This window comes from Syngnathoides biaculeatus, chromosome 3 (genome assembly GCF_019802595.1).
Source record: "Syngnathoides biaculeatus isolate LvHL_M chromosome 3, ASM1980259v1, whole genome shotgun sequence".
Classification (NCBI taxonomy): Eukaryota; Metazoa; Chordata; class Actinopteri; order Syngnathiformes; family Syngnathidae; genus Syngnathoides; species Syngnathoides biaculeatus.
Window position 1 is genome coordinate 13,772,601 of NC_084642.1, and position 25,776 is coordinate 13,798,376.

General features: G+C 41.7%; 1 protein-coding gene across 5 annotated transcripts in view; it reads left to right on the forward strand.

Annotated features, from left to right (window-relative positions):
• Nucleotides 1–25,776, forward strand: part of LOC133498056 (MAM domain-containing glycosylphosphatidylinositol anchor protein 1) — a 237,294-nt gene that overhangs the window by 22,283 nt on the left and 189,235 nt on the right. For 3 of the 5 annotated variants that reach the window (XM_061814458.1, XM_061814454.1, XM_061814457.1), the window contains exon 3: nucleotides 5,181–5,270. In XM_061814458.1, coding sequence (XP_061670442.1) covers nucleotides 5,204–5,270 — 67 coding nt within the window. In that variant the 5' untranslated portion in view covers nucleotides 5,181–5,203. Of the gene's footprint in view, nucleotides 1–2,970; nucleotides 3,972–5,180; nucleotides 5,271–25,776 lie in introns of all 5 variants that reach the window. The other 2 variants (XM_061814456.1, XM_061814455.1) reach the window with 2 other exon arrangements.

Sequence of the window (25,776 nt, forward strand, 5' to 3'; positions counted from 1 at the left end):
TTTTTAATTTCTCCCCACTTATGTGCGCCCGCCAACAATGCTTGCCGAAAGAGGCATGCCTTTTTGTAAAAAAATGTCCAGTCGTTGGGCAGGGCATAAGCACGCTGTCATTAAAAACCACATTGATAAGCTGCGTAAGGACTGTAACGTTTGTATTTATGAGTGTACCCCTTTAAGAGCGGATGGGGCGCCGCAAGGTAAACTAGGAAGAAGAGTGTGTGGCAGTGCAGTAGGTCGTTGTTAGAAAAAGTTGTGTGGTGCCAAAATATTCAAAGAAAAAAAAATAAGACGGGCTGATGTCTTTTTTTTATATGGGCCACGCAGTCAAGTGATCAACCAGAACTTCCCTGCGATCGATCGCGACGGACACATTGAGCACCCCTGCTGTATACAGTATGTCATTATGAGGGCACCAAAAGAGCCAGGTGTGGCTCGCGAGAACATAGGTTCCTGACCCCTGAACTAAGGGATGAGGGCAAAGCCACAAATGACTCGTTTAATCTTATCCATTGAGTGTGCTTGAAGTTGGAATGGCCTAGTCACAGATAAACATACAGAATGAAGCAAAATATTTATATGGTTATTTAATGTACGAGTTAAATCCATCTATTTTCGATCGTTCTTTTCCTCATGGGGGCCGCAACTCGGAAAGGAGGTTGAGGCTATCCTAGCCGACTTTGGGCAAGGAAATTTATATGCTACTCTTTGAAATTAGTGTCAGGGTCCGCTAAGCCTTGCAAGGTCAAATTATTGTTGATCACTTGTTTTATTTTGTCTTGGTGTCATGATTTCTGAAGCAAAGCAAATTTATTTGTATAGCGCATTTGATACACAAGGTAACTCAATGTGCTTTACATGATTAAAGGCATTTGAAAACAAAGAGATGAAAACTTTTAAAATGGCATAAAAACAATAAAAATGACAAAATATTTTAAAAAAGACAAAATCGCATACGGTGCAAGTAATATGATCAAAAAGTGGATATATTCTAAAAAGCATGAGGGGAAAAAAAAAAAAGAGTTTTCAACCTGGATTTAAAAACATTCACACTTTGGGCTGACCTCACCTCTGTTGGCAATTTATTCAATTTGTGTGCGGCATCATATCTAAATGCTGCTTCACCACATTTGCTTTGGACTCTGCAGTCCACTATGTGACCTGAGTCAGTCGATCTCGGAGCTTTACTGCCTTTGTATTCCGTAAGCATTTCTTTCATGTATTCATGACCTAAATCATTTAGTGATTTATAAACCAGTACCATATATTTTAAATCTATTCCAAAGCTGACTGGAAGCCAGTACAAGGACTTTAGGATGGGAGTTGTTTGCTATGACCGCTTCGTTTTGGTCAGAACGCGAGCTGCAGAATTCTGAATGAGCTGCAGCTGTTTAATATTCTTTTCGGGGAGTCCAGTCAGAAGACCATTACAGTAGTCAAGTCTACTCGAGGTAAAAGCATGGATGAGCTTTCCCTGGTCTGCTTGACACATACAAGACTTGACTCGAGATATGTTTTTCAGATGGTAGAAGGCAGTTTTTGTGATTGATTTGATATGATTGTTGAAAGTCAGGTCGGAATCAATCGGAACACCAAGGTTTCGGACTTGGTCTTTGGTTTTTAAAGATAGAGAGTCCAGATGTTTACTAACAGCAATTCTCTTTTCTTTATTGCCGAAAGCAATTGTTGTCAGTTTTGTTATGATTTAGTTGAAGAAAATTTTGAAATTTTTAAGCAAGAAGAGAATAGATCAAACATCTGTGATGTTTCAAAACATTTTCATGCTGTATTTCTCTCTTAATTGACCCCTCCGTGGATATTGCGCAATCCGCGTCACTGACCAATCAGAGGCCAGAGATCTGCATAGACCAAAGCCCGTTTTTGCTCCCGCCATTTTCTCAGACAACATTGTCCAGTATAGGGTTAGTTAGCGTTTTATCGCGTATTTGGGTTATTTAACAAAAAATATGGTTAAGAGGTGTAGTCACGGACTTTGTAACAGTGACGACAGGTATCCTGAAAGGCTAGTTGTTGGAGTTCCATTCGTACCCTTTCCAAAACCGAAGACCCAGTACGAAAAATGCCTTCGATGGATCAAACTTTGTGGAAGACCGCATCATCAACTAAATCCATCTAATATAACCGGAACACATATGTTTGCACGAAGGTATGCCCTATATTTGATTTTCAATACATGACTCGTATAAATGAATTCGAAGTTCTTCGCTAGCATAACACTGCTGCGTGTGAACGATTGACACACTTATTCTTTGTTGAGCGATATTTAGCGATGATCGGACTGCACAAACGTATTGATTTCTTGCTGGCTCCCGACCGAAGCTTAACCAGACTGTGTTTGCACGAAGATATGCCCTAAATTTGATTTTTAATACACGTCTCGTATAAATGAATGAGACGTTCTCCGCTAGCATAACATTGTTACGTGTGAATGATTGAATGAAATCAGAAGCATGGCGTCTCTCTCAGTTCAGAATGTATTGTATTGTATTTGCCATTTTTACTGTTTGTCTTACGTGAGTGCACGTGGCGTGACGTCACTTCAGGAGGCGTGGTTAAGTGCCCTGTACGGAGGGGTCAATTCAGGAGTTGTAGCAAATATGGAGACATAATGACAATATGATAATTGCAGAAATACTCTCTCTAAGTTGTAGTTTTTAATATCTTGTGTTCACTTTTCACACTTACTATCCATGTTATAATCTGCTTGCTTTGTATTTGTGGTTACTTGAAACACGTCACAGCTTGACTGTATTCACTTTGAATGATGGATTGAGGCAGTTATTTTGACTAGAGGTTTTACTAATGGATGATGGAGTGACCTCACAGTAACGTATAGCATGAGTGGGACCCTGTGGGTCATATTGGAGTGGATTTGGTCGGGAAATTTTATTACCAAAAAGGAAAGCCACAATGTTTAGATTATGTGAATACTAACTCTCTTCCCCCCCCCAGGTGTTACCTGCTCAGGTGTCGTCACAGACTCATAAAAGAAATGCATATGGCTGGACTTCAGGTGGAAGCGGCTGAAATTTTACTGTAAACTTGTGTAGAAAATGTCACATTTATACCTCTCTGACTTTTTATCCAGCTTTTGCCTAGTGCAGCTGCTGTACCTAATAAAGTGTCCGTTGAATGCAGCTGAATGTGTGCGTTGACCCGAAAGTGGGCCCCCTTGTGGACTTCCGTGTAACTGCAACACTCTGGAGGAACAGCGAGGGAAGGAGGACTCAATCAGTGCGTCTCTCTTTTACTGCCTGTCACATGTAATTGGCCCGCAGGGGAGGGGATACTGGTTAAGCCCCGCGACTTTAACCTCCCACCTCAAGATTAAAAAAAACAAAAAAACAAACAACTTTCTTCACGCCTCTAATTGGTGGAGAACTCTTCCCAAATGCTCTCATCCATTAGAAAGCAAGAGGAGAGCCGCTTGCTGTAGTGTTCCTCTCTCTTCCTCTCTCTCCTCCCTCTCTCTCTCTACCTCTCCCCACGCTCCCTCTCTCTCTCTGCGCGCAGACAGGCGCGCTCGTTCTCAGTCTGCGCACATCTCGCACTTGGCCAGCATCACTTGGAGTCCACAGACGCGGCTCTGATTGAGCCTCCTCATCAGAGCGGAGGTCCGCGCCGCTCCACCCCAACACCCAACATCCTTGGAAGAGTTAACACCGTCTAGCGCACAACAATTGGAGGACTGTGTGTGTGGGAGTGCGTTTATTGGTTTGGGGGGTTTGTTTTGAATTTTGGCAGCGTGGATTGGAGCTGGTGTAAAACTCTCAAAGCCGCAGAGGAGAATTTTGTTTTCCAAGTCGTTCAAGAGATTTTTTTGGGAAGGATTTCTAACTTTTCTGCTGCTGCAAAAGAAGCAGCAGCGGTGGAATTCAGTGAGCGGCGCCCGAACGAGAGCGCGCTGCACCGAAGAGCACGTTGACCCACAGGACCGCACCTACGGAGATAAGGTAGACCGACACACTGCTCCCCAAACCCAATAAACACGATGATCACTGCACATAGTTGTTTATTGGATCTTCTTTACATATCATGCAGGGTGAATCTGGACGCACCTTTTGGATGCATTTAAAAGCGTCCTTTTGGGTGGAAACTCGCTTCACTGATCAATGATCAGACACTCCGTTTCATAATAAATCGCCGTCATGCTGTGTGTGAAGTACTATCTTTGAAACCTTCATGAATGACCTGATTCTGATAAAATAAAAAAAAAAAAAACAACCTTTGAGGATGACCTCTGCATTACATCTTGTGTGTCGTTTTTCGTTTGGTAAAAAGTATTTCAACCCTCCAATTTGAGAAGCTGCAGATTTTCTAACACTGGGAAAATTCTGGTCACAACATTAGGTACACACGCAGACTTCCAGTTCAAGAGCTGCATGCACTGTGTAACTGTTATTGAATAGTTATACCAGTGTTTCCTAACTTTGTTGAGCCAAGGCACACATTTTAGAAAAAAAAACCCATTTACTACCAAACCAAAACAGAGTTGTAATGATTACATCCGCTGTAGCACACATTTGTTGTACTGCACATGGAGCGGAACTGTAACAAAACCAGGTCTCCAATATTTTGATCAGCGTTTATAGGTTCAAAATTTTAAAAAGAGGTCAGAATTTTGAAAAAATTCATAGATCTGTAACAAACAAAACTCAAAGTGTTTCGATGGCATTATGAATTCTACAAGTGTACCTAATGTTGTGTCCTAAACGTCTCTGTATTTGGGTCAAATGTACGACATCCTCCATGATTACTACAGTCCGGCTACGGTACTGACAAGTCATGCCACCTGCACTTCACAATGAGGAGAGGACAGTCACGCTAAAGTGCTCCCAAATACAATGCATGTCCGTCTCTGATGCCTTGCTTGTAAGCTTCCCATAATCCACCGTTTGTGATTGAATTACCCGCCCTTTAAATTGAATGAAATGTTGTAGGCCGTGCATTGGGAGCTTGTTCGGGAATATTACTTTCACGGCTTAAAGGGTTAGAATGGAGGGGGAAAAAAAAACAATTGGCCCAAAAGGCTGACTGGACTAGTTCTTTCCATTTTTTTTTTTTTTTTTTTTTTTTTTTTTGATAGCAATCGCTCAACTTAAAAAAAAAAAAAAAAAAAAAAAAAAAAAGTGACAGTATGTCGTCTTTTTCCGTTTGTGTAGGTTATGACTGAGCACAGCTGAACATGGGGCTTTTGTGGATTTTGTTGTTTTCTAGCGTCTACCCCATTGCCCGCTGCCAAGGCGTTTACGGTAAGAAGAATATGTTTTACAAATTATTTGTACAGTATGTAAATTCGTTCTGCATCCGTTTGGACTGAATGAGCTCCAATCATAAAAAGCTTTCGCCGTTGAGAACTTTAATTAAGGCTGTGGACGATGATTGCTTCTGGGAGATCCGACGGTATATTAATGCATTTAGGGTTCACTTAGAAGCGTGTACAGTTTCTAGGAATACACAAGAGGCCCCTCATCCATTGAAGAAGCTGGTAGTGTTCAGCTTGGAAACACATTTTTTTCTTGAGGAAATAAATGGAAATATGGAAATGCTCTGCTCCGATGTCAAACCATGGCCACCAAAAGTTTTATTATAAGCATACAGTATTCATTCAATTCTGTGTAACTTAATACTGCAGATGTTTTCTCCATTGGCCGACGTGTAAAAAGAAGCTCACTACTGTCAGTGGTTAACTGAAGTAAAAGTAAATACTTGTTCACTTTTATTATTCAACTGGAATAGTATGGAAATAATTTACAAAAGTAGTGATGTAAAGGGACTTTTAAAAATGGAGAAGGTCTAGAAACACACTTGGAGAGAGAGAGAGAGAGAGAAAGCGCTTAACCTCACTAGGTTTGGAGGGGTGGAGAATATCCTAGCTATCTTCAGGCGAGTGGTGGGGTACACCCTGAACTGGTTGTAAAATAATTAACCACTCTCTATAATAGATGTAAAAATAATAACACACAAAACCAGTGATGCAACAGGTTCTCAAACCTTTTACACCAACATTGTAATCCAGTAGTGTATTAGGTCCAAATGCTCATTAAAAAAAAAACAAGGCAGATTTTATTCCTAGAAAGGTACATTGAATATTACTGTCAGCAACTGTAACATTATGCTCTTTGAACATTAACACTGTACTTGAATCTTGGGTGATACAAAGCTGTAAAGCAAAGCAAATTTATTCACATAGTGCATTTCATACACAAGGTAACTCAATGTGCTTTACATTATTGAAAGGATTAAAAACAAAGAAAAAGACAGCTTTTCAAGATTTAAAAATGAGAAAAAATTAAAAGTACAATTATCCATCTGTCCATTTTCTTAGCCGCTTATCCTCACAAGGGTTGCGGGAGTGCTGAAGCGAATCCGAGCTGTCAGTGGGCAGGAGGCAGGGTACACCCTGAACTGGTTTCCAGCCAATCGCACGGCACATGGAGGCATTCAAGTCACACGATCACACCTAGGGGCAATTTAGAGTGTCCAATTAATGTTGCATGTTTTTGGGATGTGGGAGTAAACCGAAATGCCCGGTGAAAAACCCACGCAGGCACGGGGAGAACATGCAAATCCCACCCACACACGAAGAGCTGGGATTGAACCCAGGTCCTCAGAACCGTGAGGCCAATGCTTTTCCAGCTGATCCACCGTGCCAGCAAAGTACTATTTAACGTGAATTTAAAAACATTCACACTTAGCGTTGACATCACTTCTGGTTGCAACCTTTTCCATTTGTGTACGGCATAATAGATGAATGCTGCTTCACCATGTTTGCTTTGCACTGTGTGTTCCACCAGAGTGTTCCCCCGTGATTCACGGTGGTTACGTTCCTTACACCCTGCGGATGACGAAAATCCATGCATAATAGGTGCAGTATTAATATACCTGTTTATGATATGTACCAGCAGCATGGTGGATCAGCTGGTAAAGGGTTCAGTCCCGGCCCCCCCTGTGTGGAGTTTGCATGTTCTCCCCGTGCCTGCATGGGTTTTCTCCGGGCACTCCGGTTTCCTTCCACATCCCAAAAACGTCCAACATTAATTGGACACTCTAAATGGCCCCGAGGTGTGATTATGAGTGTGGCTGTTTGTCTCCATGTGCCCTGCGATTGGGTGGCAACCAGTTCAGAATGTACCCCGCCTACTGCCCGTTGACGGCTGGGATAACCCTACCTGACACCGCCCGCCCTCCATTTTAAAGGGTTACACTCATAATTACAAACACTGGGGTATGTGAATAATAGAAGAAAAAGTGGTGAGACTGGATGAGATTTTCTCTTTTTTTGAGTAAAAAAGGTCTGGTCTGAAGCCAAGTAGAAAGTACAAGATGAGATGGTGTATAATGTTAAAATCCCACCTTGACACCGCCTGATTGAGGATGAAAGGACAGACGATACATTGCCCAAAAAGTTAATTCTGTATTTTAAATATAGGAGGCAGCATAACATTAACCCTAAAACTGGTTTGGGAGCATCATTCAGCTTTCAACATGCATTTCGAAAGATATTCTGCAAGCAAAAATTCAGTTTTACACCAAGAAAAACAGATGGGGATATCATTGTGGGTTAGAAAAAAAATGAAACAAAGTTGGAAGTGACATTTCAAATTTATAGTTCATAGTTGGCTTGGTATGTATTTGTATTGTAATGTATTTTTTTGTCGTTTGATATTTTCAGTGTAAGTTAACAAAAACACAAAATTGTTCTTGAAAATGTTCTGATGGGAATGTAATTGAGCCTTTTCATGAGCCATGTAACTTCAATGGATGACACTGATTGACCACAGTGCATACGTCTGATGTTGCTCACAGTGGTCAAAGGGGGCGCTCACGGCCTTAGTGTGTTTCCTCAGACACGTCAAAACTTAGAGAGAACATTAAATACAACTGAACAGTACTTGACAAATGTACTGTACTGGATTAAAAAAAAAAAAAAGTTGAAGACATTCACAATGCAGCGTTTGAACATTCGATTCAGCGTTTCTTCACGCACCACTGGAGGGAGCCAACATACCAATAGTGGTACCTGATACCACACTTTGAGAATCACTGCGGTAGATCACATAAAGACAATATTGGATCCAAATGATCCTGACACATGGTTTGTGTTGTGAAGTTAACCATTGTGTGGAGTCTTACAACTCGCGAGTCTCGTACCTTACGTAACTTGGAGCGTATATTCTTCTCTCATCGTTTTTTTTTTAAGTTCAACTTTTAAAGGTTCCGTTCTAACTTGATATTTTTAGGGCTGGATCATGGCTTGTCAGTGGGGTTGTACTCTCAAAGGCCTGCATTGACACTTTGACTTAAATAGGTCAGGACTAACTTTACAAATTCAGAGGAATCGGAACGCCTTTCAATAATTAGTCATCGGCTCATACGGTGTTTGTTTGATTATATGTCGCGGGACAGAACTGCCGTAGGACACGGGCTCCGTTTCTTCAGCGACAGGCGCCGGTCTGGCCATGTGTTCCGGCTCAAAGCAAACGCGCACAAGCAGATCTGTCGCCTTGGATACGCCGACCGGGATGTTTGAGGCGTTGTGGCAGCCGTCGAAAACAAGGTCTGTTTAGTTGCGGTGGCGGAGGCTGGCGTTGTCATGAGCCATCGCGGGGAAAGGCTGACAATCTGTCCTTTGCTGGAGCATTTGGACACGTGAAGAAGAAGAAGAAAAGAAAGCCCTCTGCTTACTTCACCACACTTGGAACTCCTCCTGATGTCAGTATCCGTGTACATAGGTATCATGATATCAGTGTGCGTAGTAGTGAAAAATTGACCCTCTACATCTGGATAACTGCAAGAAATATACTGGATGAGATATTGAAAAATTGGTAGGGTACTTGAAGGACACACGCCAATTTGGATTGCTTGAAAACGATGACAGGATGCTAGTGGTACCTCTACTTACGAAATTAATTTGTTACGGAAGTCATTTCGTAATGTGCAGTACAAGCGCTTTTTACATGTAAATAGCTTAAAAATTTTGCTTGTTTACTTTGGGTGTTGGTCGACGATGCAAAGAGAAGGGTGAGTAACAAGCAAAAGGCATCGTGGGAGACGGGCCCATGTATGTACCAAATGGTATTTCCTTTACAAATCTACTGGGTGAGGCTTATAACCAGGTGCCCTCTCGAGGCCAGGAATTACGGTAATATAGTTTATCATTTCTTTCAATTTTTTTTCCATTTTTTTTCTTCCTTGTCAATAAGACAACATTATACGTGCGTGTCGTACCGTGTTGGCTATCCCAAGCCCATACACAGCACACTATAAGACCCAACGACAACAAGCAAACATTTCTAAACATTTGTTAAAAAATGTCAACTTATGCGTTTACCACGTTCAAAACCTTATAATATGATAACAGTTCCAGAACCTGACTGCGAATAGTGAAAATACGCGACTAATCCACTCTACGTGACGTATTTCCCCCACCCAAAATGTTTCATTGTCACAAGATGGCGGGAAATCACAACATGAAGCTCCTCAACTCATTTCATCACAGTTCCTTGGCAATAAGATGCCAAATCATAGTGCAATGTTACTCTTTAAATTCAACTGAATGAATTTTTTTTATTCAATAATTTATTTTAAATTCATGGTACATACATTAAAATATGCAGGTAAAATTTGTAAAAATACAATCTGGCTAAACAGTGCAAAAAAAGCCTCCTCAAAAACACCGAAGACGGTGTCTGATACAGTAAATGTAGATGTGAAATAAAATGACCTCAGGACAATATTCAAAACACGTCAAAGATAAATGCTATTAAATCAAATTTCACATACAAATATCTCCCTGGTGTTAAAATAGAAGCAAGAGCCAGAGGTATTTACAAGAATCGTGCATTCAGATCTGCATTCTGTATTCTTCTCCTCACCTATAGCTTTCTTCATGAGAAGAATATAATTGTGCACAAAAAAAAAAAGCGGAACCTCCACGGACTCAAACCATCTTCTGAATTGGCTGACCAGAGAATTTGCTTTAGCATGAAGTCTACGCATCTGTCTCCTGTTGTCCTGGTCATTGGATCGGTCATTAAACACAATCGTTAATATGTTCAGGTTGTTAAAAAAAAAAAATCTGTACCCTTTTTGGGGTCCCCTTAGTGGCCACGGGTCCCCAGGGAGCCCCTTAGTTTGCTTGCTTATGCCTCGGGCCGGCTCCGTCTGGAAATCCATGCTACACTGCCGCTTCTTCCTAGCGCATAGTTGAGCTGTTTTTCATTGTGGCTCACAAAAAGTCTGTCGTAGTCTCCTGGGTTGTGTCACACATACACAAAGTTGGCCAAAGCCAGCCTCAGTTACTTCTGGCCTATTGTGTTTCTGAGGGCCGTGTGTGTGTAAGCGTACGTGTGCGTGTACAAAAAGGGTTGAATCACCAGCTAGCATTGTGGGAACCGCACTGGGCCGCATCGACGGACCTCCGTACGTCCTCTGGTGTCTACCGTATAGTAGAATGACATCTTTTCACCATGAGCACAATCGCAAGTCACCAGGAGGAGGGGGGGATCTGGGAGAAAGAGAGGCAGAAATGTTGGCAAGAGTCTTTTTCCACACGTGGTAATTGTTTCGCACTCGCCGCGGCGGACAGATGCGACCGTGGCGTCCGTCGGGAGGCCAAGTGCGTAAGCGTGCATGATGGATTTCAGAGTATGAGCTTCATTTACTGTTGCCTCGTCTCTTGTGGCGCCTTTGGGTGCCTCCGTCTGCATGTGAATATGTGTGCAGGTCTTTGGTGTGTGTGTGTGTGTGTGTGTGTGTGTGTGTGTGTGTGTGCACAGGCTGGTGGAGTAGCCAAATATTGTAGTCAAGTAAGAGTACTGTTACGACTAAAGAAAATGTAAAAAGCCGTCATCCCAATAGTTACTTAAAAGCAACAAAGCATCCAGTGGAAAACCTACTTAAGAGTAACATATATTTTTTAATCAGACCATGAACATCAAATAAACTAAAAGAATATACTACTACTGACAAGTAATCTTTATTGAAAATGTAACCGTATTTTCCACACGATAAGGCGCATCGCATTATAAGGCGCATAGAATAGATGCTACAGTAGAGGCTGGGGTTACGTTACGCATCCGTTAGATGGCGCTGCACTAAAGGCTCAATATTGACCCATATATAAGACGTACCGGATTATAAGGCGCACCATCGGCTTTTGAGGAAATGATAACCTTTTAGGTGCGCCTTAGTGCGAAAAATACGGTACTTGAGTTAATGTAAATGTGCAATACTTCCCACCTCTGTGTGTTTGTGTGTGCTTGCGTGTCCGTGTTTGTGTGTGTGTGTGTGTGTGCGCAGCATTCATGATGGCAGTTTTCTACGTTAGTCGGGACCATAGCATCAAAGTGTAATTTCTCTTTAACGCCATTTTCTTGATTGTGGATTTGTGACTACTACAACGACATCATTCAGTCATTGTCAGAAATGCAGTCAGTGAGACGTAACACATTGCTTACCACGTGTCTGCCATGATTGTTCGGTATTCTCACAGTGGTGAGGGTTGGAAAAGCGTTCTCTGCTCATAAAGTTTATCAGAAGCACTGACTTTTGTGGTGCTTATACTTCATTTTTGTTCAATCACGTTTGATGATGTGAGATTTCTGTCTTGGCGGACTAGATTTGAGATTGTTGGTGCAACAGAAATCTTTGTGTGTTGAGATAATCAGTGCGCACTACACACAGTACAACTAAAATTGTTCATGTCTGATTTTTGTTTCGTTTTTCCCCAATTTTTTTTTTTTTTTTTTACATTTGGAAAAACCCTTACATGTGGACTAAGCCTAAATGGCCAGCGAGAGGTTGTGGCCGTATTCCCAAGATGCATGTGCCCACAAGTGCACGGAAAATCATTGACACCTTGTCAGATTGTTTTTTTTCTTTCCTCTGGCACGGTGGTTTATTAAAAATCCTCTAAGAGGGTTTATGGATAATTTTACCAATGTTCTACTGTCAGGTGCGAGTGGCAGTTTTAACAAATATGACATATACCGACTTCTTTGAAAATTGCAAACTACTCCTTTTAGTTTGCTGTATTTTTTTTTTTTTTATCTTTGTACATTTTCACAAAAGAATGTTAGAAATAATGAAGACACCTGGAAACCTATTGTAAATGACATTTAAATTTAAGTGTAAAAAAAATGCACACATTTCCATAAACTCTCCGTTCACATTTCCCTCCCTCCATATTGCTTTACTGCCTTTTTTTCCTGTCCATTTAATGTGGATGGAACATAATCCCTGGCATTACAAGCATGAAGTGAAACTCACAAGTGCTAACTCTCAATTTACTGAAGGATTAAGGGAGATTCTTCAAACTTCAAGACTACCACACAGGAAGTGACTCTTCAAGTCCTTTAACACAACACACACACACACACACACACACACACACACACACACGCACTCATGCACTACTGTTGCGGGGTTAGAGTGTGGGACGCAACACTCTTCACAAGAACACCAAAGAATTGATTAACTTGCAGACTGCCAACATCAATGAGATCCCAACCGCGTTGTTTAATTAGGTGATTCTTCCAGGATATTTAGTCAACTTTTGTTGTGGGACCTTGAAATGCTTGTAAAAGTAATCACTTGTTTCATGTTACAGCCTTGTTACAAAACAAATTCAATTCTCTTTCTTTGCATTGCAATTAAAAAAATAATAAAACCAATTTATAATAAATAATATACATAATATATTATATGCATCATATAATATATATTATTTATTATATATAGTAATATAATAAATTCATAATACTTTTTTTTTTACACTTTTACCAAATGCATTAAAAGAATACACTTTTTTTTTTTTTTACAGGTAAGTGCAGGGTGTGAGTACTTTTGCCACAAATATCACATTCCTTGCTTGATCATAGCCATTCTATACAGTGATCTCAGATTTACTTCAACCAGGTGGTAGAAACATCAACAAAGTATTTTTTTTAATAAATTGACAAAAAAAAAAATACATTCAACAATATGGGGAATTGTGTGTAGTTAAAGGGAAAACATGAATCTACTTAGTTTTGGGCCTGTAACCAAACTAAATGTTTTAAAAGAGACAAAGTGAGCCCACAGTAAATAAGTCACTTGTTTGGATGTGCTCAATCCACATCAACTCAGTTTTTTTTTTTTTTTTTGCTTGTGATGAACATCAAGATATTTCCCGTAATTCCCAGCCTACAGAGCGAGCCTGACCCACATTGAAACACGAGATATTGCGAAAGAAAGATGCTAGACAGAAAGAGTTTAACGCTAGCGTCTCGCTAAAGCTAACAGGGCCCATTTAAAAAAAAAAAAAAAAAAAAAAAATAATAATATATATATATATATAAATATAAATAAATATCACTGAGACACTCCAGTAACACAGCAGTAACACCGTGCTAATGCTTGCGCAGCGCTAACAGGCCCGGTAAAAGTCACATCCTCGGCACATATAGTCCACCAGTCTCATTCTTACCTTTTCTGCTCGAGTGCCCCCTACCGGCTGTGAGAAAAAATACACAAATTAGCCGCATCACAGCATAAACCGCAGGGTTGAAATCGTGTGAAAAAGGTTGCGGCACGTAGGCCGGAAATTACGGTAAGTACCATCTGTGTCACGGTACTTTGCAATTGACATAGGCTGGGAAAAAAAGTCTTTCTAGGTTTTCCTTCCCTGGCCACCGGCTCCCCTGAGATGTAAACTCTTCACTTTCTCACAGTCAGTACTTTTTTTTGGGGGGGTTGCCTTCTCTTTTTGTCCACCGCCACTCAGTTTGTTTAGGATGCTGAATATTGCCCTTTTCTAATAAGCATGTATAATTTATCATGGCTCTGAGGCAGAGGAGAGGAAGGAAAGGAAGACGGCGATAGGAAGAGACTGGAGCGCTAAGATCGAGATGATGCTAATCTTTACCTCCCACAACATAGCACTTTGAAACACACATGCACGCACGCACGCACACACACAAATGCATGCACACACACACACAATTATGCCCACGCACACACTTGTGTAATGCCAAATCATTTGTCTTCCAATTGCATCCTCTACCTGAATGTCATCTACATTGTTCAAGCATGTCAAATGACATTTCCCCGCGTGTCTAAATTAAAGTCCTTGGAAAGTTAAAAGTGCAGCCAGGTCCGTTTTCTCCAATGCCCGTACGAAATCGGAAGGCAAAAGATGATGCATTGAAACGCGCAGGCGGAAAAATTGCCGACATTTGTGCGAGAGAAATGACACGACATTGCATTGTCACTGACATTTGTTAGGGAATGTGCTTGCATTTGTCGCTTACAATTTACGGTTCCTCGCAGAATATGTTGACAGTTAAGCTCTTGTTTATTTTTACGATTGGCACTTACTCCTTCAAACTGCCATTCGGAGGCCTTAGAAATGCCGCAGACACAAGAAGCAACAGCGCTATGGAATGTGGAGAATTTTTGGATTTTTTTTTTTTTTTGGTACTAAGCATGAGTCGTTTCATACTTGTTATATGTACTAAATGTCTCGAGACAATGTGGTAATATGAGATCCGTTCAGTTTTCTAGTGATTATATGAAGCGAATCATTTTCACCAAAGGGGACTTAAACCTGCCGACGCCTTCTGCTGCTCATCCTCGCTTGACAAATTTCAGTGTTCACTGGCTTACACTTGTAAGATTGAGATGTGGCTGCACGGTGGAATATCGATTTCGACCCAGAAATGAGACGTCCTCCGGTTTATTTTTTTCATCATATTAAAAACAGCTTTTTTGTATCAAAAGACAAATCTGTCAACAGACAGATGAATGGATACTTCATCCATTCCTACATTTATTCAAGAGAGCAGCAATAGGGATGAGCATTTTTACACTGGCATGGCAGCTAAGGATGTTAACCCGTTGCCTGTACGGATAACAAAAGGTTTTGTGACGCTGACACCTTGGCCTTGGGGCACATTACTTCTATTTCTTTGATATCCGGTGTGGGGAAAAAACATACTATATAAAATTACTTGACTAAATTGCCCGACTGCTTCCCCAAGGTTAGACCTTCTCTGTTGTAACGGCTACTCTGTGTTCAAGCGCAAGGGATGAAGCAAGACTATAAATAGGTGGTTGGAATGATTCTAGTTATCCAAAGCAATCTTGTTTTGTTTTATTTGTTTTTATTTTGGTCTAAATGACTTCATTCATCAGTTGGGCGTGGGAGCGCGTTCGACACCACCTCCATTTATCTTTGTCCCGCTCTCATTGTAGTCCCACCTCCTGCATCATTCAGTCTTTATCCTGTTTCAAATGTTGTCGTTCCGCTCGGTGATTGAATAAAGCTGTTTACTTTCAACGCATTTTTCTCGGCAGAGGCTACGCGGTGGCTTGCTACCTTGTTTGAATTCTTACTCAGCACTTTCTCCGCAGCTGTCATCCTCCTTCCCTTCCCCGTTCTTTCCTTCTTTGTTTTGCTCCCCACCTCGCTGTACGACTGAGCACGTATAAAAAGGCTGACAACGTTTCTATTAACCTGCGGGTCAGCCGCAGAGCCAGAGGACTATGGCCGAAGTGATATGTTGACCGTGGTTTACACGAGCCTTGCTACCCGGGGTTAAAGGATAAAAGCGTTTAGATGACGTCTCGGGAGATGTGATTTATCACCTCGTCTATCAGGGGCGGCCCGAGGTGGGCACCAGAAGGTAACGGTCAAAAGTGGGCTGCAAGAGTTTATCTTCATAGGAAGCAAAAGTAGCAGGTGCTGCTTTCCATTCGACAACACAAAACAGGCATTCCACTGGAAATTGTACCTTTTTTTTAAAAAAAAAAAACAAAAAAAAAGTTTATTTGCTGCAAATTCAATCGCTACATCAGCCAAAGTACCTGCGCACTTAGTTGCACTCAAAATATTTTGACCTATATGGTAAAATTATGGTAAAAGTTATTACATTAATAGTCTCACAAGTGTTAAAGTAAACAAGTGATGCCTCAATTTACGAAATTAATCAGTTCTGAAAGTCGTTTCGTAACCTGAAACTTTTGTAAGAAGAAGCGCATTTTACATGTAGATAGCCTAATCCGTTCCAGGATGTGCATCATGGCTCAAGATTGAGATCCCTCCTACCCAATGTGATGCCAGTAAGACGCTCCAGCGGTGTCGCAGTACTTTTTAACTAAGATAGAGTACAGGATGTGTATGTTTGGTGGAATCCAGCGATATTTTTTTTTTTCCTTTCGTATCCTAAATTTCTTTCGTAACTAGAGACAAATATTTTCCGGGGACTTTCGTTAGTAGAGGTATCACTGTTTTTAATAACTATAATTTACTTTGCAGATGAGTCTTTCATTTCAAATGATGGACTCTTACCCTGAGAAAACCCTGAACCTGAAACCCTGACATGATTTTTTTTTTTTTTTTTTTACATTGCAAGATTCTTGAGATGCGTAGAATAAGTTTTAGATCATTTCGATGACAATTTGGTCAAATTCAGAATTATTGATGCTTGGCGTAAACAACTTTGGCAGCCAAGTGTGAGATTAGCATGAATTTTAGTATTGCAAACCTTTAGCAGAACTAGACGACAGAAAAAGAAGAGCCAAGACCTACTGCTACTTTATGGGAGTTTTCACTCTACTCACAACTAAATACAGAGTCCTCGGGTTAGGACGGTTAAGACGGTCTCGACCTAAAACGTTTCGACTTTACAACACCCGTCGTCCCTGTCTGCCATTTTGGCTGGCTAATGCTTGCCCTCCTTTTTAAACATTATCACCCCAAAGAAGAAAGCTGTGTAATTTAGCAATGCTTCTACGCCCCCCCCCAAAAAAAATCCATGACCATGGAAACGAAACTCAAGATCATAAAGTGATTGGAGAAAGCGGAGACACCAACACCACCTAGGCTTCAGTCGGTCAACCATGGTGACAATTATTCAAGACAAAGCCCGTATTTTAGCGCATAGGATGAAGGATTCCATTCCTATGTCGGATACAATGATCACAAAACAAGGTTCTTTGATACTTGTCGAGATGGAGAGGATTGAGGGCCACGTTCCGTCACAATAGCTAAGCACAGCTTCCCCTTCTTCTTCTCCATCCACCTCTCAGCAGTGATGCTAAGCACATCATCTTGTTTATTTTAATGTATTTGTTTTTTTTATACAAAGTATTTTGATGTACTGTAAATTCTGACTTTAACGGTGGAATCTGACTGAAGTCGAAATTCAAGTTAAGTCGCTACTCTAGAAACAGATCTCAATCGTAGACCGAGGACTCCCTGTAAGTAGTGCTGGGAGCTTGATTGAACTTTAACACGGTGAATTGTGTATGAATTGTATTACCACGGTACTATGTATTAAGTCTTGAAGAAGAGCTGCTGGTTAACAACGTTGATGCCATCCACCAAAGTTTTTGACTTCGAACTCCCTTTTGATTGTACCAAAGTTACTCTGACGTGCTGTAGGATATACATACATATTGAAATGGATATTCTGAAGAAAGGAGGAAGGCTGAACGAAGTCAAAACTTGAAATTTAATAAGGTGGCACTCTCTTTTGCACGGTAGCACTAACAGAATTATTAAGACTTTGGTTCACATTCGGTATCTGTTTGTCTTTTCTACTTCCCGTCTTGGTTGTAGGCAAAACAACAGCTTTGCACAATGATGATGATGATGATACATTTAAACATCACGACTGGCATTTTCACCTTTTCTTGAACTCTGCTTTATTAGCTTCTGCTCAATGTAGTTGTGTCAGCAAAGTACACACACACGCAAACAACGCGTTGGCATATGATTGCAGGTTATACGCACACGTTAATGGTTGAGCTTCAAGAGGTTGTTATTTGCTTGCGTCTTTGGGCGTAGCTTGTGGAAAGCCACTGGTTGCGAATACTTATAAGAGGTTTGCACATTTGTTATTAATGTGCGTGTTAAGCTTTAATTAGCTGCTATAAATCATTACGAAAGAACAGCCAGGGTGACTTCCTGCCTGCCAAACGGTGAGCCCAAATTTAGTTCTACTGCCGAAACCAATTGCTGGTTAAAAGTACAGTACCCATGCATAGTTTTGTTTCATTAGGCATTTGTGATGCAAATTGTCACTGTTAGGCAGAAAACAAAGTTCATATTTTTTCCTCACAAAGCTATCTGTACTAGTTACTTATTGATGATGATGATGATGATTATTTTTATTCCTGCAATCTGAAGTGTTGAAAATTGCTTGGTGTCTTTGACAACGCAATGTCAATGGCTCATCAAAAATGCGTTAGTTTGGTTTCCTGAAACGTGATGCGAGGGTTCCGCCCAATGCCGGTAATAACTGTTTTCTTACCCCCACTTTTAAAGTGTTCCCAGATGTCTTAATAACATGTATGTAACACCATGGCTAAAGAATCATAGAGCACTGAACACAGCTGGTGATTAGCCTGTTTTAAGGGGGCGGTACTGTCTGATGCAAGTGAACCATGTGTGACAGTCTGAGCGCTCTCCCGTGCTGAAAAGTCACCTTGTGATGAATACACATGCGTTACTAACAGGGGAACTCTGGGTATGTAGCAGACGCTTACTGGGAAATTCCCCAGTCCCATAGTTCCTCTTCTTCTACATAGAGGGAACTAACATACATTAAAACCTCACCCTAACCTTAAAACAAAAGTTGATAAAAAGATATACATATGTATGTATGTTTGCTGTGTTCGTCTTTCTGAGACGTCATCGCGAACATGAACACTCGGCGACAAGTTGTCGAATGGCACATGCAGAAACATGGATGAACTGGCCAGAAGTTTACAAAATATACATGCTGGCGCGTTAATCACAAGACTTTTTAGCACCGGGAGCGCTCAGACCGTCACACCGGACTCACACTGCCTCACATACTGCTCAGCCAATTGCAAGTACAAATTAAGCTACCTTGACGACGAGGGCAGAGCTACGGGTAGCTTTACTTTATGATGCAATTTTGAAAAATAATTAGACCGAGAGACTGTGAAGCTGGCAAAAGTCTCCATAAAAAGACATTATATTTTCCCTTGGGGGAGCAGCATTTCCACACCAAAATGGTGGATTCTCTTCTTTTTCATTCGGCTTGTCCCGTTAGGGGTCGCCACAGCGTGTCACCATTTTACATCTTAACCTATCTCGTGCATCCTCCCCTCTAACACCCACTGTCCTCATGTCCTCTCACACAACATCCATCAACCACTTTTCTTTGGTCTTCCTCTCGCTCTTTTGCCTGGGAGCTCCATCCTCAGCACCCTTCTACCAATATACTAATTCTCTCGCCTCTGAACATGTCCAAACCATGGAAGTCTGCTCTCTCTAACCTTGTCTTCAAAACATCCAACTTTGGCTGTCCCTCTCATGAGCTCATATCTAATCCTATCCAACCTGCTCACTCCGAGCGAGAACCTCAACATCTTCATTTCTGCCACCTCCAGTTCTCCTTCCTGTTGTTTCTTCAGTGCCACCGTCTCTAATCTGTACATCATGGCCGACCTCACCACTGTTTTATAAATTTTGCCCTTCATCCTGGCGGATACTCTTCTAGAACGCCAGACCGCGTGGATCGGTTTAAGTGGCGCGCGCAGCAAACATCGGCAAATGCAAATAGCCCAACCCTCACCAGATGAACAACTTCATCGAGCAATCCAATATGTACCACTCAAGAGAAGCTTATGCTATTGGCTAAGGCGACTATGTCCATAAAAAAACAACAACCAACCAACCAAAATAAACAATGCAACTGGGCTTACTTTCTGGCTTTGTTTCAGACCATGACGTTCTGAAAGTAGCGGCTCGTGTGAGTGTTTCTGCATGATGGTGCCTAGTGATAGTGTTACTTGAGAGTGACGATGGATTTTCACACAGCTTAGCTTCCAGGTCATGGATGGAAATGTCTTCTTTTTCTGTGTGTAAATTAGCAGCATTGTTGTGCAACGGAGGAGTACAAGTGCAGAACGTTCTCAAAAGATTTACTTGCTTGATTCTGCACTCGGTGGGTCGGCAGGCCTTCCATAGTCCCGACCATTTGTATACAAGCAATCCAAACCTTAATTTTCCATTACATGTCTCATTTATTGGTGCTTGAGCCAATCAAACTGGTTTTGTGATTGCAACAGTTGGACCCAGAGATGAAATATTTCATTTGCAATTATTTAGCGGACTTTGCTCTTGTAGTTTGTGTGTGAGCTGTGGGTGGCGTGCCGTGAGCAGGGAGGGCGGGGAGCATTTGGCATGTGACTTATTCATGAAGATGACAGGATGCTTGTGAACAGCGTCAGGAACACGATTCACATCAGAGCGCCCGCCTCCTCCCGCACGTCTCTCTCTCCCGCTGTCACGCCCGTTCTTCTTTTCGTCCTTCACGTTCAATCTTCTCCTCTTCTTTGTCTTTTCTTTCCCTTCTCCTCCTCCGCCTCAGTTTGGTGCCACCATTCTGTGCTAACCGAACCGGTCAAGTCCAGCAGTAATTGGACAATGCGTTACCTTTTTAAATTCATTTTTTTTTTTAAACATTTTTTGATTCATGACCACGTCTATAAATAAAGCCTCCCTTTGAAATGTTCCAAACTAATTGGACTGTTGAGTGTCAGTCATGTTTCACAGCCAGGTCTGGCCGCCTTCCTCCTTATTTCCTGACAAATGAAGCGCATTGAAGTCTGTCGCTGAGTTCGTTATTTATTTGGATTTGGCATCTGACATGAATGCTGGTGTGAGTGCAAGTATGTGAGGGGGGGGGGGAGTATTAGGATGCATGGCCATTACTGCGACATTATAGTACTGGAAAGTGACAATTGAAGAAAAACGAGTTTATTCCTTTAATATCGTCAAATTTTGGGGAGTCCTTCCAGAAGGTTTTGCCATGTATGTGGCTGTCTTTGCTCATTTGTTCTACTGTTTGATGTGGTTTAAGATTAAAGTAATCCAAGCATGCCTTTACAAACCCTGTGTGGGAACACAAAATGGCCTTCCCTTTAACTGTTAACACAAACTAGAAAGAATCGACCACAGGTGTCAAACTCAAGGCCTGGGGGCCAGATCTCGCCCATTGTATGATTTTTACGTGGCCCGCAAAGCCAACTCTAGTATCAAATGCCAGGGGGATTTTGAAAATGTGCTCCAAAATTGTCAAATATCATAAACGATAATGTTGAGATGTTACAAACCATGTTGTTTGTGACCAAACAAGAACAATGGTTGAAAAACCCATTTCATAAGTTTCATCTGTGAATATGATGAGGAGGCCCTGTAGCTCAGTGGTTAGAGCACTGGTTTGATAAACCAGGGGTTGTGGGTTCGTATCCCACTGGGGCCTCCACTCCCTGAGAAGGGTTGCGTCAGGAAGGGCATCCGGTGTAAAAATTGTGCCAAACATATGTGCGTTCATCTGAGATGACACGCTGTGGCGACCCCGAAAGGGACAAGCCGAAAGAAACTTACTTACATCTGTGAATATGATGAGGCGATGAAACGTTGTCATGGTGTCACAGTCATCATAACGGCCCTCTGAGGGGAGACCAGAACTACAATGTGGCCTGTGACAGAAATGAGTTTGACACCCGCGGAATAGACTCAGGCAAAATGTCTTAAGTTGAAAAAAGTAATCACAAGCTTCAGAGCTGTCTCGATCACACTTTGATTAATCAATTGAATAAAAATCCATCAATTGACCAAGCACTTCACTGTGTTGGGGGGAAAAAAAATGTAAAAAAATGTTGGTTTTGAGTGATTTAAATTACATATTCTCATTACACTGAATGCATATCCCTCTTCATTTGCTCTTTATCAAACAATCTTTGGTGACGAAATCATGGGCAGCATGGTGTCCTCTGAATGTTGGCACAACTGCTTTGCAGTTCTGAACTTCTGGGCTTTTCGTAAATAGCGATTCAGCGGCGGTGTGCGAATCCTGGCATGTCTTTAATTGCATACTAGGTCGGGGCTTGCTACATGTGTTCATCAATTTGGCAGAATTGTCTATATCAAGCTGGGCATTCTGGCGTAGCGAGGACCTCTTGTGATAATTTGGTGACTGAAAACCCCCATAAACTTACGCTTTCTTAGACCATGTTAAACATTCGGGGTCGCTGGTCGAACGTGAGATTGCTGAATTTGATGAGGTCACAGGCTGACAAATGTTTCAAAAAGATCACTTCACAATTGGAATGGATTTGAATTTTTCAACTTAATGCTTAGAAAAAAAGTTTTATTGAGAAGATACAGTGAAATCTTTATGAAAAAAGTCAGACACAGACAAGAAGTCAACGACAATCAGTTGTTGCTGCACGCAAAACCACATCATGTCTGGTATAAATAGAAAGTTTTTGGGGTTCTCTGCAGCTGTGAATTTGATTCAAATGTTCGTCATATGTATGAACCAACCATGAGCCGTAACACCGTCCCTCCTGATGTAAAAAAAAAAAAAAAAAAAAAAAACATCCTTGGTGCTATACTAATACTGAAACACCACTTCCGATCTTTAAATGGACATCGGGTTACATATATCATACTATACCTCATTGGAAAGCATTTTTAATACCTTTTCAGAAATTGCATATTGCTCAAAACATGGCTGTACGACTTCCTATCGGTTTCATTCTGAGGACATACAGTGAAGAAAAATTTAGTATTTGAACACTCTGCTATATTGCAAGTTCTCCCACTTAGAAATCATGGGGGGGTCTGAAATTTTCATCGTAAGTGCATGTCCACTGTGGGAAAGATAATCTAAAAAAAAAAAAAAAAAATCCAGAAATGTATTATTATTATTTTTTCAACGATTTATTTGTGTGATACAGCTGCAAATAAGTATTGGAACACCTGAGAAAACCAATGTTAATATTTGCTACAATAGCCTTTGTTTGCAATTACCAAGGTTTCCTGTAGTTGTTCACCAGGTTTGCACACACTGCAGGAGGGATTTTGGCCCACTCCTCCACACAGATCTTCTCTAGATTTGGGTTGTCACTGAGAAACACGGAGTTTCCGCTCCTTCCAAATATTTTCTATTGGGTTTAGGTCTGGAGACTGGCTAGGCCACACCAGAACCTTGATATGCTTCTTACAAAGCCACTCCTTGGTTTTTCTGGCTGTGTACTTCAGGTCATTGTCATGTTGAAAGACCCAGCCACGACCCAATCTTCAATGCCCTGACTGAGGGGAAAAAGTTTGTTCCCCAAAATCTCACAATACATGGCCGCGGTCATCCTCTCCTTATCCTACTTATTTTCTTCATTGTAAATATGTGAACAGCGGGTCCAATTCACAACATAAACTCCTTTTGTGTAGTTTGCGTGTTCTTGTCTGGGTTTTCTCTGGGAAATTTCAAAAACTTCATGTGAGGTTGTGACTGGCTAGTGGCTAGTCCAGGGTGCGGCTTCTGGGGGAAGCTCCCGTTTACCTGATCCTCTTAATGAGTTACAAGTGTTATTCGGCAATAGGAATCAACACAAATTAGTTGTTGCCTGTTTGACACTCTAATACATTTTCCAACTTGGGTGCTGTGCCACGCTAGTGGGTCAGGAGAGATTGTCAGGAGTGCTGCGGGAAATTATGCGGGAATCATTGTCACCGACCTGACTTAAATTGTGCCGCCGAGCAGCCTGTTAAAACCAAATACAAATCTTAAAAAACAAAACAGCCACTGGGCGCTCCTGGTGACAGCAGGGAGGCATCATCGCAAAGAATGTACCTCATGTGCTGACACACGTCTGGCCTCAATAATTCAGCCTTTCTCACTTTCCCTTCGCTTCACTCTCTTTCCTCACCCATAATGCTTCCACTCAAAAAAGAAAAGCTTTCTTTTAAATTTGAAGTTTGAATTGTTTGGTCTCACATTTTCCCATGGTTTTTTTTTCATTTCTGTGCATCTCATCCCACACACAAGGAGATGGTGTTCTTTTGTAAACAGACTAAACTGCCACACGAGAGTATGAACAATAATATGACCTATCTTCGTTTCACTTGAATAACAAAATAAAATGTATGTTGATGCTCAACCCTGCTCCTTCTTTTGGGTTACATGTCCCCAAAAAGCCACACAGAAGGCAATCCTTTCAGGCTCACTGAGCCGAGGTCCAACCTCACACCATCCAGACCGAATTTAGCAGTATGTTTCAGTTTGTGTGTGTTAGTCACATCCGACTTGTACAACCTCAGGGGCTCTCAACTTTAGCAGAGAAGTGCTTGAACCCTTAAGAAACATTTTCCCATCATCTCCATCCTTCGCGAAAATCCTCTTTCCGTTTCCTTACCATTCCAGATAAATGTCGTCCAATTTCATCTTCACCAACCCTTTCCTGTATGACTCCTCCTCCCTCCTCTCTCCCCTCTCTCTTTCTCCAACCTTTACTTTTTTCCCCACAGCCGCTATCTCTCTCCTCGCTGTCAGGTCCTCGCTGCCATCCGCCGATTGATTCAGCGGCGAGCATCCACCCGCCTCTCCACTTAGTTCATATATAGGATAAGGGGGCCCAATTGTGGCTGAAAGCTGCAGACAGCCATTGGAAAGCAGAAGCTGGAGAGCTAAGAGGGGGAAAACAAGCGTGTTAGCGAGCAGCTGGTCAAATGAGGGCGGGTGGGAAATGTAAATAATGAGGACCCGAGCTGTAACCACCGATAAGTCAAAACAAAACGAGGCCACAGACTACAACTTGGTTGTTTGGCCAGTAGAGGGGACTGTGGGAAGTTTTCCAACATTGAAATTGCATAGTTTTGAACTCCTATCTTGCTCCCGTCTCAAATAATGACCTTTCCTAGGATCGGGGTCCGTCATCTACTTAAAGCAAATATACAGTAAATGCCTCCCTCAAATAGATTCCTTACCTTTGCCACATCGGAATAATTCTTAAGCTCTTGGCACACGGATGTAAAATAAATAAATGTTGAGCCCATTTGAACACGGTTACTAACCAAAACAGCAACACCTTCTGTAGCTTCAATGTGGAAACTTACTACGTTTTTGCTGAATTAAAAAGTCAGAAGGTAGTAACTTGTCGTCGTTCTGCAATGTTTTGCGTACGACACTTATTTGTTCCGTCTAGTTCTTGTTTCTCTCCATAGCAATGATATTTTCAATTATCATATTCATCCATCCATCTTCTACCATTTCTCTGGGTTGGGTCATGGGGGAAGTAACTTCAGCAGGGATAGCCAGACTTCCCTTTCCCCAGCCACTTCTTTCAGCTCTTCCAGAGGGATCCCGAGGCGTTCCCAGGCCAGCCGAGAGACATAGTCTCTCCAGTGTTTCCCGGGTCGTCCTCGGGATCTCTTTCCGGTGGAACGCCTCACCAGGGAGGTGTCCGGGAGGCATTCAGGTCAGATGCTCCAGCTACCTCATCTGGCTCCTCTCAATACGGAGGAGCAGCGGCTCGACACTGAGCCCCTCCCTGATGACCGACCTTCTCACCCTATCTCTAAGGGAGAGCTCGGACACCCGAAACTCCTTTCGGCCGCTTGTACCGCTTGAGGGTAGGAACGTAGATCAATCATTACTGTATATTCATTAAATTAATTACTTCTGATTTTCACTTTCACTAGTCGTGGATTGTCATGTACTGGTAGTATTCTTTGAACCGATTCTAATATTAGTGTGCCTTCTCCACCCGGAGTTTAAAGCATTTTAAAAATATGCCATAGTCAGTCTGCAGTAGTTCATACCTCATACCAGTTGTTATATTACAACTGTATGGAATGTTTTGTAGAGTAATGCTTTTTTTTTGTGTTTGTTTCCTATCTGTCGCAAGGTCGTGAAACAATTAATGCCATTTCATGTTTGCTCTTCCTGGTCT